This window comes from Chenopodium quinoa, unplaced genomic scaffold, assembly GCF_001683475.1.
Source record: "Chenopodium quinoa cultivar QQ74 unplaced genomic scaffold, ASM168347v1, whole genome shotgun sequence".
Classification (NCBI taxonomy): domain Eukaryota; kingdom Viridiplantae; phylum Streptophyta; class Magnoliopsida; order Caryophyllales; family Amaranthaceae; genus Chenopodium; species Chenopodium quinoa.
Window position 1 is genome coordinate 2,127,558 of NW_018744501.1, and position 14,375 is coordinate 2,141,932.

The 14,375-nt window shown below is 35.5% G+C and overlaps 1 protein-coding gene across 2 annotated transcripts; it reads right to left on the reverse strand.

The window, feature by feature from the left end:
- Positions 1-244: 244 nt before the first annotated feature.
- On the reverse strand, positions 245-8,822 carry LOC110697854 (armadillo repeat-containing protein LFR-like). Of its 2 annotated transcripts, none has more exons than XM_021875260.1 (10): positions 8,665-8,822; positions 5,107-5,192; positions 3,158-3,421; positions 2,328-2,497; positions 2,087-2,229; positions 1,739-1,983; positions 1,317-1,422; positions 1,096-1,234; positions 877-1,004; positions 245-792 (listed from the first exon to the last, which is right to left on the reverse strand). In XM_021875260.1, exons 3-10 carry the CDS (start codon positions 3,348-3,350, stop codon positions 537-539), a joined length of 1,380 nt encoding a protein of 459 aa, XP_021730952.1. In that variant the 5' UTR covers positions 3,351-3,421; positions 5,107-5,192; positions 8,665-8,822; the 3' UTR covers positions 245-536. The 2 variants fall into 2 exon arrangements, with proteins under 2 accessions (XP_021730952.1, XP_021730951.1); XM_021875259.1 differs by having other exon boundaries at positions 3,158-3,476.
- Positions 8,823-14,375: the final 5,553 nt, after the last annotated feature.

Genomic DNA, 14,375 nt, shown 5'->3' on the forward strand with positions numbered 1-14,375 from the left:
TAAAATGGAAATATCTTATTGATCTTGGATAGATCATAATTTAAAATTATTTGGAAATACCAATGAAATTGTGAAGAGAATGGGTACTATATTAACCAATGAAAGTTGTTTGATAATATGAAAAATGTATACCCTTTAGATTACTTCATTAAGTTTGCTTTCCTTTCAGCCTTTCAAGGAAAATATTGCATTAACCAAGCAACGCTTGGTCTATTGGGAATGTTTGCATCTCACAACCAAGAGATTGGAAGATCAAACCTCACTAGTAAGATTGATTTTGTTTATGTTGGAACAGTCCTTCAGAAACAACGTACAAAGCATGTGGTTGCACCTTGTAATTAGTGACACAAAACCTTTCAATATTTGTTATAAACTAGCTTAAGCTCATGCATAAATGTATACATTTCAATTTTGGTTATGAACTAGCTCCTGCTCGTGCATAAATGTATACAATGACATGATTCACGAACACCAGGCGAAACAAAAAACCTGAAGATTGAAATCTTTAATCACTTTCTGCTAATATCGGTCTTCTACTACAGGCCCCATACTCCACGTGCTGACCCTTGTTTGTTGTTTGGCCGAGATGTCAGTTCATACAATATCCTTGCAAAAGTATCAGCATGCTTACTTTCCGAGAAGAGTATCTCCGCAAACGCATTCTCATATGCAAGGAGTGGAACTCGATTTTGTGGCTCAGAGACTAGGCTTTCTAGGATCGTAGCTGCCTTCCGACATATTTCAGGAACAGGATGTGGTGCCTTAACTACTTTCAACAGTCTATCTATAGCCCTGGAAGCCATATACATGGTTAGTGATCATCCTTAAGTAGGTGGACCACCAGCTATTAGAAGTGATAATGGAAAGATATCTCACCATCGTTCACTTGCCAGATTTAACCGGCAGTCCATATTGACCTCCACGAGATTATAGAGTGCCCCCACAGCCGCTGCCTGTGCATCGACTGCTGGTAAGCTCAGTAGATCAACTAATCGTTTGTAAATCTGCAAAGATACGGATGTTATCAAGATATTCAAGATTTTTATATGGAACTTGAGGAAAGTTGTAGGTGTAAAGAGAGTATGTAGCTGCAACCTGGGTAGCAAATGAAAGAAGAAATGTTTCATTATCAGGATTTATAATCAGACGGCCAAGCAGTTCTGCAGCAGCACAATGCCAAGCTTTGATCTGAGAATCAAGCATGCCCATGATAGCTTGAACTGCACTCTTTTCCCTGGATCCAAGAAGAATATTAATAACAGGCTCACACTTTCAGCGATCAAATTGCTCATTACAGATGCAAAACAAATGCTCACGTCATGTTAATATATGAAGGCTTTGAAGAGCTGAATATTCGTAGATCAAGATATGGGCCCAAATTGACTATTGTCTCCAGGGCATTTGTCACAAGTTCTTCATCCTCTGGAAGAAAGACGGAAGTTGATAAGCATCATTACTGAACAGGACATTTTGAATTTAAGCATAAGACATTGAAAAAAGTCCTCCCTGCCCCCCGCAAAACAGCAAATGAGCAAAACAAATAATTTGAAGCAAAACATAGATTATTCATGCTGCAACATTCTAAGTGGATACATTTTTCTGATATTAATGGATGATGACTATTGTAAGATTGTCTTGAACAATAAGAATTTCACATTGAAGGAGAATCAAATAAGCCTTTCAATGATAGCATAGAGTCTTCATTAAGTTTAAACTAAACGTATTTAATTACAATCACCTGTGTTTTGATCTTCTATACACTGAAATACAGTTTCCAAACAATGACGGTGCTGTGCCATGATGATTTCATTTTCATACATGAAAGAGAAATTACGGAGGATATTTGATGCAGCAACAGCACACAGCTGCTTCTCAGCAAGCCCATCATCGTCTAGATTGAATAAACCATCTTCCTCAAACCACCAACCAGTAGGTCGATGTCTTGTTGTAATTTTTTGTGATGAATAAGAACCAGGGGCAGCACTGAATAAGCATTTTCCACAATCAGCTCAAGGGTTGTAATATTTTTTAACATTCAATTTAAAATCAAGCAAGCATAATGATGACTTAATCAAATAAAACTTACATGGATTGCGAGTAATTGTCACTGGAAGCCAACGCCTCATATTCATTTCCAAAACCAGTTACAAGAGCATTTGCACCCAACAGCCTCAGCCGCCGGTTTCTGGAAAGATCTTTAGGTAAAGCTATGTCACGCCAATCATCAATCTATAAAGTAAAAAAGCAAGGCTCCAGATCACCTTCTAAATTTACAAATGTCTGTGTAAAGTCAGGAATAAAAAAAGATAGTGTGTGAAATAACATACAATTTGAAGAAGAGCATCTAGCAATCCAGGTATCTTAGTCAGTGGGGTAGCATCTTTACGAATTTCATCCTTTTCTTTGAAAGAAAGTACAGTAAGAGTATTTAGTGCCCATGTCAGATCACTCTTCAAGCCACTTTGCAGAGCCAAAACAATCCTTTTCTGGTTTTGATCTGAAAAACCCAAAGAGTTTAAATCTTAAAGTAACACCTACACAGATTTGTAGTGACAGGAATATATACATACATAGAACTAAAATCTAATTTTGTGCATAAATAGTGAAACATAATTACATTAAAGTAGATAGTATGACTTTCGAAAGTATATAACCAATTACAAATCTTTAATACACGACTTAGCTTCAAATGAAGAAAACACATTGACAAAAATAAACAGCATTCACAATAATCTATTTAATCTAAAAAAATTATTTTGGATACGTTTTCATAATTTAATTTAAAAACTAATGAAAAAACCGGTGAAAGTAAATGAAATCTCGGGTATTCATTTTGTTTTTAATTCCCACTCCTACTTCTCTATTATTTCTCTCAAGACATCCCTCATTTTCCTAATCTCATATAATCAAACTGTTTAGCTATGCAACCTAACAAATTCTAGAAATCCAAGCACCCAATTTGTGTGCACAATTCAACAAGTACCAACAAATAAACAGAATACAGAAACACAATGCACCAAAAATTGAAACCTATGGTGATAAAATTCTGGTGCTAAAATAATAATTATAGTAACAGTTATAATAAAAAAAGAATAAGATTGAAATTGAAAATAGTTGGAGGGAAGTAGAGAGCAAGACGTAAGAGGAAGAGACAAACCAGCAAAGGCACTGTGGACCTGAAGGGTAGGGCCCAGAAGAGTATGAGGTGCGGCGGAATCTGCAGCGGCAGCAACAGCAGCAACGGCAGCGCTGTTAGTTCCACTCCCAAGCGGACGTCCCCTTTTCGGTGTCGGAGTGGCGGCTACACCACCTCCGGGCCCTCCTTGCTTTCCCTGTTCTCTTTTTTGCATTTCTTTTTCTAATTTCTGTTTTTCTTCCGCAAATTGAAGATGGCAGAATTTGATGCAATCGACAGAACGGGCTAAATAAAATGAATATTGAAAATGATGAAAAAGAGAGGATGGAGATCTGTTGACCTAGAAAAGTAAAATATTTAATAGTAAGAAAACTTTCAAGACGGAGAAGAGCTGAAAGAAAAGAACAAAGAATACTTTTAGGGGGACGGGGGGTGTTTAAGGTCATTCCTAGTGAGTTTGCTTAAAAGAAAATTCAACTTTCCAACACCTGAATCTCTATCAAAACAACCTGAAAGAGGCAACCATAGTCAAAAGCGATCAAAGTGATCTTAACTCAGAACCACTATAACAGTGCAACCTCTTTTTAAGGGCAAGTTTAAAACACTACTTTTAACATTTATACTTCCAACTCTAAAACTATAGCCTTAACTTCAAGCACTCCGATTTAGGTCCAGCTATAATAATCAACCACCATCTTTGTAAAGAAGATATGCGCTCTGAGAAAGTAGAGAGAACAATCAGCTTATAACTTAAAGTGGAGCTTAATCACAGTCTCAGAAATCCATTCAAAACCCTAAAATTGCTAAATTAACCTGGTTATTCCTCAATTAACCACTAATTCCAGCAAATCAAACTAATTGTAATAAATCATATGATTATAACACAAATTAATTGTCATCCAAACAAAGATTGAGAGCATTACACATGAGCAACCTAAACAACCAAAATATAATGAGTAAAAAAACACCTAAACAACCAAAATATAATGAGTAAAAAAAAAAAAAAGACTTTATACCACTTTTGTTCTACAATATAGTCAAATGTCTCACCTCCTCACAACAAATAATTTGTTGCGATTTGGCCAAAATCTCTTTCTATATATAATTCAGGAGTCTTGGAAGATATTAGGAAAGTGGCTTTTTAATGGTTCCAAAGTAGTATGTATGACTTGTTTCGGGACTAAAACAATAAAAATGTTTCCTTTTGGCTTATATATGAGCTATATATTTTAAGGAAATTTCTACCGCCACTCACCATCACCATGCGACCCATGCTCATGCAGTGACAGGACTGCCCCTACAAAATCTCTATTCACACCACTAACATAAAACCAAACCTCAGCCAAAAATAAAAGGAAAGAGTTAACTTATAATGGATTTCTGTTCCCCACTAGATCCCATTTTTTAACAGCCTTGCAATAAAGTAATAACAAGAAAACTGTGCTTGCAATGCATTGTATACCGTTATAGGACTAATAATCACTTTATTTGCATGTTGACCAATGTTAGCTCAACAAAGAATAAAGAAGTTCACTTGGAAATCAAAGTGCTTGGCCATCCTTCAAATTTTGCCTAAATAGAGGAATTACACAATTATGTGTATAAGAGTAGCTAGAGAGTAAGAGAGCATGATGATGTATAAGAGTAGCTAGAGAGCATGAAGATTTGACATTGCATGAACTAGATAAACATTTTCAGACTGGTATGCAGAAGAGTTGGCTGGCTCAAAGTGACAAAGTTGGTGAAGTATGGATTTTACAGAAGCACTGACGCAAACATCATATTGATGATTCAGCTAAGCATCTCAATCATCCCTAAATGTAATTCACTTGCACATACAATAATAATCAACTCTTAAAAATTCATGTCGACTAAGATTAAGAGTAAAAGTAATTAAGGAGTAAAAAAAAATAACATTAAACAAAAACAGAAACATTAATAACCAAAGAAAAAAGAAGCAAAGTGGAAACCTAGTATCAACTTGCTGTTCGCTGAGATGTACCTCTTCCTCTACCCATTACAAAGGTACAAAACTGAAGCTGAAAGTGCAGGATTCCTGTTATGGATATAAAACATGTGTTAGTAGAAGTATTATCAGATATAAAAATCTACACCATAATGAAAGAATCAAGTCATCAGCAACCCTAACAGTAGTATAAAAGAAGTTCATGAAAAGTCATCTAGCATGAAGGGTAAGCACGGCAAAATACAAAGAAATGAGTTCATGCAATATTCTGTTCAGATCTTTATCATTATATATCCCAGTCGACTCAAATTGAAACAGTTGAAAACACAGAAGAAGCACACCTCAGAAACCCCTCATTTCGAAATATTTTAGACACATATTACTGATATAAGAATGTTAGGGAAATATCATCACAGACCTAAACGTAGTAGTGGTTTGTTGATTGCCTTACTAAAATACTCGAACTAAGATTATCCAAATATAGAGAGTGAAAATGATGCAAATATGATGGAGGGTTTATCTGTAACTTAGTGTTATCGCCATCATCACTGATAGCACATTGTGACTATTTATTCAGGACAGATATTGTTTGCTGGATGTTATTCTCCATATTCAACCAATAACTTGATGATTTTTAAGCTAAGGTTGTAAGAATCCAAGCTCAGTAAACAAAGTGAATCCCACTAACACAGAAAACAGTATGAATCAACCAAACTAGACAAGGAACTTTATAGGCAATTTTATTGCAGCTATCATAGAGAATAGGGACAAGCAAGAGGATATCAAGTTGTCACCTACGTAGACCACAGTAACGAGGAAAAAAGACATTATTAATGTAATAAGAAAACATGCAAACAACACACATCAAAAGACTTCATTAGAAGCAGTGAAACAAGGTGCAACCGTGATTATTTGTGACCAAAGGGAACACTCAAAGAGCTACAATAAAGCTTTATACCACTTTTGTTCTACAGAAAAGTCAAATGTCTCATCTCCTCACAATAAATGATTTGTTGAGATTTGGCCAAAATACCACTTAACCCATCCTCTACCTATATAAATGTTAGGAATCTTGGAACATATTAGGAAAGTGTCTTTTACTAATGCCATTCCAAGTAGTATGTATGACTTGTTTTGGGGCTAAGACATATCGTGCATTGACGCCCCTACAAAATCCTTAATCACAACCCTGTAACATATAACTCAGCCAAAAGAAAGGAATGAGTTCATTTTGAATGAACTTTTGTATGCTACTAAATACCAATTTTAGCAGCCTTGCAATGAAATAATAACAAAAACTGGACTTGAATTGCATTGTATACTATAATAGAACTATGAATCATCTTACTAAATTATGACCAATGTTAGCTCACAAGAGACTCTTTTTGGTTCCCCCTGTACACATTTTTTTCCAACTTTTGTGCATTTGATTATCTTGATCTGCGCTATTTTCTTTATGGACAGTTCCTTATGAAGGTTCAAGTTAGCCAACCCCAAATCCTTTTAGGACTAGGGTTTTGTTGTTTTTGTTGTTGTTGTTGTTGTTAGCTCAATAGAGAATAAAGTTCACTAGGAAACCCAGGTGCTTGCACATCCTTCAGATTTTGTATAGGAATTACAAAATTATTTGTTGAAGAAATTAGTTGTATAAGAGCAGCTAGAGAGCATGAAGATATGACATAGCATAAACTAGATACAAAGTTTCTGACTCACAAGGTTGGTAAAGCATGGAAAATTTGAACAAAGCACTGAAGTGAGGATAATCCCTCTCAACCACATATTGATGATTCGGTTAAGCATCTCACCAACCCCAAAATGTAACTTGTTCGCTCATCACAAGTATAATCCCCAGTTAAAAATTCGTGTTGAGAACTTGAAAAGGATCAAAAACAATGAAAAATAGAAACATCAAGAAGCGAACGAATAAGAAAACATGAGTGAAAATCTAGTATCAACTTGACAACGATACACGCTTCCTTGAGCAGGTTTCTGCAACTTTGGTTCACATGCTCTTTAGAGATCATACAAATTATACATTGTACTATCATTGTGGCATACCAATTTGATGCTGATAATTAAGAAAGATACTCAAAAGAGTACTACTAACATTACCATTTTTACCAGGATTTTAATAAGATTTGACTCATTTGTAGATCAATTCAATACAAGTCAATCAGGGAAACACAATCACAAAACGATAACATAGAACTAAGAAGCACAAGAGTCAAGACTATAAGCTGGATTAAAATCAGAATTATTGGATAAAGGCCTCCAACTTTTTAGCTCAGATTCCCAAAATAAGCTAATTGAATGATCAAGCTCTTATCCTCCTGAGCAACTCCATTACTCCTTTCATTTCAGAAACATCACACATTAAGTGTTGATTTTGTGAAATTTCTGATCTTTGCATGTAAATCAGTCAATTAAGTTCGGAAAATCTAAACTGATTGTAGTTTGTAAAGTTGCTCTTTTCAAAAAGTAGGAGTTCTAGGATATAAATATCACATCTATAATTCTGCCACATTTTCAGAAAAAAATCTGATCATCAACACATCACTTTCTAACCACCTAGTCCATTCTGATAGGACTATATATGGCATTATCAACTGTCAAAATTGGTATGCACAATCAATTAGGTTCAACCACCTAAGCTCTTCCATTGAACCTACAAATACTCTTGCAATACTTGGTTATATGCTGTTTCTATGCCAAGTCTGACTTTATTTCTATACCCACCTTTTCCAGCTATTGGATGTGGTCTTTAGCTAATAAAATCATCAATGGTTCATCATCCTCTCCATATGCTGTTTCTATTGAATGCCCATAGCATTGCGAGAACAAACATTCCGAATGCTATCATCAGATTCATACAAGTCTGAAGTCTCCCATTGCTACTTTTGACCCAAATTCCTTAATAGCTAGTATCTAAAGGGCTGTAGGCAATTCGAAGGAAGTGGAAATAGTTTATTCTTTCTACACATATTTGTGCCCTTGGCTTTTACTTAACTGAACGTCAAATTTTCAACCCCCCAAAAGGTATACAAATTTATACTCCATACTATCAACAAACTACGCCTTGATAATGTCAAACGAAAACCATTTTTCCAAGTACAAATCAGTATTACCCTACAATCATTAAAATCAACATCAATTTCATCTCTAATATTCATCAACAAATTGGAATTTATCAACGTATACTTAAAATTTAACACAATCAAACATACTTATACCCTAAACACCAGATTACCATAGTTCAATCCTAACACTAAAGGGTTCTGCAATACATTTGCAGCCAAATTTGATTCAATTATCAAACTAAGCTCGAAAATTCACTAATATTAGGCAGAAGGGCACATTTTATTCAATTATCAAATTAAGCTCATAATTTTCTTCCCTAGAAACAAAATTGCTCGTTATGATCTTTCATACCTTACTAGAACAAATATTTCAATAATCCGAACCCTAAATTTACTATACTGACAATTAAGTTAAATTAAATTAACGACAAACCCTAAATTGTGAAATTGATATTCGACGATGAAAAAAAGAAACAACAACTTACCTCAGAAGCTGCTTGCGACAATTGAGAACGTGGAGTGCGCTTCAATGGAAAACGTTGGGTGCGCTACAATGGGGGAAAACTGAGAGAGAGAAGAACACAGTATGATTCACTGATTGTCCCAATTGTTATTTTTCGTAATTTTTTTTTAAAAAATCTGTCTCTGTAGTTTTTCAAAGGGATATTTACTATTTATACTCCGTAAATTTAATTTAATTTAATTTTACTAACTTTAAAATCATAAAAAAAAAATTCAATTTTGCTATACTAGTTAAGCCTTGTTCACTTCACAAATTCAGTAAATTAATTTCAATTCAATAAAATTCAGTAGAAGAAATATAATAGAGAATCAGTAAAAATTATTTCAGTTAAGCAAAAATTATTTCAGTTCAATAAAATTAATTCCAGTTCAGCAAATATAATTTCAGTTCAGTAAAATTAATTTCAATTCGGAAAAAATTAGGTGAAGTGAACAGGACCTTAATATGTTTTGTCTCCTCTAATTAAACAATCAAGATTCCGTTAGTGGCAAAAAAATAAAAATCTAGTTTACGTGTCAAAAAATGTTCAATCAAGTTTTTGAAGATCATTTTGGTTTTTAACGATACAAATTGAGCTCGAAATTGTTAAAAATAAAAACTATATAAATAAAAAAAAAACAGAAATTCATCAGTTTGCGTGTTATGAAATGTCTCAATTCACGTGTCGTTATTTGTTAATCGTAAAAATTACTCAAGTAAGATTTTAGGGGTCATTTTAGTTATTTATAAGACCAAACTAAACTTGAAAATGGCAAAAAAATAAAAAAAATAAATAAATAAATAAAAAAAATGTAAATGCCTCATTTTGCTGGTAAAAAATTGTCCCATTTGATAAACTCTTAAATATACCTAGTTTACAATAATATTAAGGGAAGGGGCCAACGCAGCGAGGGAGGGGGGTTTTAAAATACAGTATTAAGTTAAGTGCTAAGTAGACCTGAAAAACGGGTCGTTCAGATCGGGTTCGCGTCGGGTTAATTTCGGGTCAGCAAATATTCGGGTCGGGTTTGGGTCGGGTCGAGTCAATTCGGGTTTCGGGTCAGCACTTCGAGTTAAGTTTTGGTCGGGTCAAGTTCGGTTTGAGTCGAGTCATTTCAGGTCGGGTCAATTCGGGTCGAGTCAAATTTTAGGACCAATTTTTGAGTCAATTTCGGGTCGGGTCAATTTCGGGTCGAGTCAATTCGGGTCGGGTCAATTCGTGTCGATTCAAGTTTGGATCAGGTCACCAAAATAAATTCACTTAAAAAAAGTAGTTGGAAAAATAAAGTAATATCATTAAGAAAATTAAATAATCGTGAGTACCTATTACTTAGGAAAGAAAGAAGCTCTAAAATAAGTAATTCACCATTTCACTCTATTCACTTCAGGAATCAGGTCACTTCAGGTCTGGTCAATTCGAGTCGGGTCGATTCAAGTCAATCAATTCGGGTTTAAATCGGGTTGGGTCACTTCAGATTTTAGGTCACTTCGGGTCGGGTCAAGTTCGGGTTTCGGGTCAATTTTGGGTCGGGTCATTCAGGTCAGGTCATTTCGGGCATCGGGTCATGTTCAGGTCTACTCCATTTCGGGTCGGGTTCGGGTTGGGTTAGTTCAGGTCATTTTCGGGGCAATGGTTTCGAGTCAAGTTTCGGGTCAAAGGTCAGGTCATTTGAGTCAGCTCAGGATTGCCAGATCTAGTGCTAAGTAGTCAATATGAAAAATAAAGGACATTATATCCCCACCTTTTTAAAAGTATGACTAAACTCTTATGAATAGTATTGAGACGATTATACCCTTTAAAAATATTTATTTACATATATTTATACCATTTTAAAAGTTTGAATAACTTTTATGGATAGTGTTGAGACGATTATGCCCTTAAAATGTTTATTTACATATTTACCCTTAATTTAATATGTTTTCTCTATTTTTTCATTTTAAACTTGATTAATTATAATCTCTACCTTTTAAAAAGTTGGAGTTAACTCTTAGGAATAGTATTTGAACAATAATATTTTTTTAAATGTTTATTTATTTATTTGCCTTTGTTAATGTTAATTGTTTTTTTAACTCTTAAGAATAGTACGTGCATGAACATTTATACCCCTAAAAATATTTGTTTACATATTTTTCCGCGTTAATGTTACCAACAACTAAAGTTGTGGTATAAGGTCAAACCGAAAGAGCTCCCTAGATATGTCTAGGCGGTCTAATTATGACGCGTGCGTTAGCCACCCTAGTTCAATATAAAGTTGGCTTGCACGTATGAATCTCAAAGTGACAATACTATTATTGTAAATTTCCAGACAAATTTAATAAAGGTCTCTATGTTAATGTTAAAATTAAGGTCATTGGGTCCGACGGTTTTCAACCACTGTTTTATCAAAAATACTGGGAACTCATTCATCCTAGTTTGGTGAGTATGGCGAAAGATGTGTTGGAGGGAAGAGATTTTTTAGAAGGTCTTAACGATGCATTCTTAGTCTTATTCCGAAGATTGATATCCCAGAGAAGGCGAATCAATTTCGTCCCATAGGCTTGTGCAATATTACTTATAAGCTAGTGACTAAGGTAATAGTTAATAGACTAAAGCCTGTGTTACCTATGCTTATTTCCCCAACTCAATGCTCCTTTGTTCCAAGGAGACAAATTACTAATAATGTGGTAATCATGCAAGAAATGCTTCATACAATGCGTGGAAAGCAAGGTAGGATTGGGGTGATGGCGGTGAAAATTGATTTCGAGAAGGCGTATAACCGTCTCCGTTGGGAGTTCATTTGATAATCAATAATGGAACTAAGGCTGCCCCAATTGATGGTTGACATCATCATGCAATGTATCAGGTCTGCGAAGCTTCGTATTTTATGGAACGGGGAACCTATGGAGGCTTTCACTCCATCACGGGGTATTCGCCAAGGTGACCCCCTCTCTCCTTATATTTATGTAATTTGTATGGAGACATTGGCTCACCTTATTGATAGAGAAGTGCAATTGGGAGGTTGGAAGCCTGTAAGGGCTAGTCGGAATGGGCCGGCGATGTCTAACCTTGCTTTCGCTGATGACTTGGTAATTTTTAGTGAAGCGTCGGAAGATCAAGCAAGATTGATTCAATCATGCTTGAACAAATTCTATGAGGCCTCTGGAAGCCGTGTGAGTGTTGTTAAATCCAAAGTATGTTTTTTTTCAAGCAACACTAATTATAATACCAGGAATAAGGTTTGTGAATGCCTTAATATGGAACACATGGATGATTTTGGAACATATTTAGGAGTGCCAATGGCTAATGGTCGCACTTCGAAGAGTGAATATCAGTACTTGGTTGATAAGAGTCAACGGAAAACTGTCAAGTTGGAAGACAAGAACGCTTTCCATTGCGGGAAGAGAAATGTTAATTTAATCAACCTTGAGCAGAATCCCGAGTTATTCTATGCAGGCCACGAAGTTGCCCAGGTCCACGTGTGACGAAATAGATAGAAGAAACAAGAACTTTTTGTGGGGAGAAAGAGATGGACAGAGGAGGGTTCATATGGTTTCTTGGGAGAACATTACTAGGCCAAAAGGAAAGGGTGGCTGGGTTTCAATACAATGAGGGAGGCTAATAAAGCTTTCCTAGCCAAACTTGGATGGCGGCTTTTAGCCGAACCAAATGCTCTTTGGTCTCGAATTGTTAGAGCCAAATATTGTGACGACAGATGCGACCTTGATATGTTCCAAGAGAAAGCCAATGCCTCTAATGTGAGAAGAATTATGAGCAGCGTCGATGTTGTTAGGAAAGGAATTAATATGGCAGTGGGAAATGGAACGTGTACTTTCTTCTAGCATCATAGGTGGGCAACGGACCAACCCTTCATCAACCTTGCAAACAGAGAACCTCCCCTGCATATCCAAGATATGACTGTAAAGGAGATGTGGGATAGCAATTAGGGTTGGAAATTGGAGCTTTTTGCAGATTACTTTTCTGATCAGGTTCTAGGCAAAATAGCTTCTAATTATGTGGCTGATGATGATACAATCGATAAAGTTTACTGGAGTGGTTCCCAAATGGAGGATTCACTATTAAATCGGCAATTGAAATCATTAGAGAAGAAAGCACAATTGAAATTGAGAATGTAAGAGGATGGAAGTTAATATGGAGACTCCTGGTTCCTCAAAGAGTTAGATTCTTTATTTGGTTGGGATAAGAATAGATACATTAGATCTCTAACTGATGATCCTCGATGTGAGGTTTGTGGGGCTAATGAGGAGTCTGTGTTGCATATTTTAAAAGAGTGTCCTGCTGCTCGTATGATATGGAACAAGCTTGGAGGCAATGAGGTTCCCAATTCAAGCAACTCTTCTGCGATGATGCTATAAGAGGTAAAGAATGGCCAAGGCTGTTTATGGTAGTGTGTTGGTGGCTGTGGAGATGGCGCACTGAACGAACCTTTAACAACGAGCCGAAGATCCCGGTGGACCAAATTAGCTTCATCTTTGCTCGAGTTGGGTTAATTAAGCAAATCCTGGAGAGGGGATAAGCATTACTGCTCCGGGGGGGTAAGCGCAAGAGAGAGCAAATTTATGTGAGATGGATGAAACTCCACTCAACTCTCAATATTTTCATATGATCCGAAAATGCAAGGCACTCATCGAAGGCACAGACTGGGAAGTAGTGGTGTCGCATTGCTATATAGAAGCTAATCGGCGGCTGATTGGCTAGCTAATTACGGTGTGACAGCTGCTCGAAATCTAGTTATGCTTGAGAAGGTCCTGAGGGATCTTCATAGGATTTTATTGGAGGACTTGGGAGGGGTGGCGCTGCCGCGTATGGTGCCGAACTTCAAGAATAAAGCAGCCTGATCTTCATCAGTTTGCTAGCTGCATTTTTTTGCTTTCGTTTCTTTTTTCTTAGTTTGTGTCTCTTGTTATGTTTTAGTCTGCTGATTGTTTTGTGTGTTTTGTTCTTATTGTTTTAGGGGCTCTGCCCCTCTCCTTAACCAAAAAAAAAAAAATAATAATAAATTAAAATTAATGTCATTAGGTAAAAAAATTAAAATAAAAAATTAAAATAAAAACCGTGTCCACAATAATATTAGTGTAAACTAAGGTCTTGTTTAGTTCAACTTATTTTTACTTATTTCAGAAAAAATAAGTTCAGATCAGAACATCGTTTTATGTGCGATTTTTTATCGTTAAATATTCTTAATTTCGTCATGAAAAAAATTGTGAAAATTACATATTAATAAACTACACATTATTACGAATCTAACAAGATCCCACTTGATATATTTTTTCCTTATAGATTATCGTACACCTAAGGTCAAAGTTTGGTCAAATCAAGCAATCAGATCAGATCAAATCAGGTCAGACCAGTAAAAATAAGGTGAACCAAACAAGGCCTAAGTCCACACAAATTTTTTTCCCAATTGCTTTCTGTGAGATTTGGGAATTTTGAAATCTCAATTTCATGATCCTTATACATCAGGAATTCAGGATAGTTAAGATAGTTTTCGTTATATCTTGTTGGCATAATCCTCTATAATTCTAGTCATGTACAACTAAAATGATTATTTTTTTAGAGAAAATAAAAAAATTTCGGCCCAGGTGATGGGGTAAAAAGCGAGCAGCAAATGAACCAATAGATATTAGTTCTTGAACCAAACTCAAATATTCATGCTATAAATGGTAAGAAAAATACTACTACTGTAGAAAAAAAAA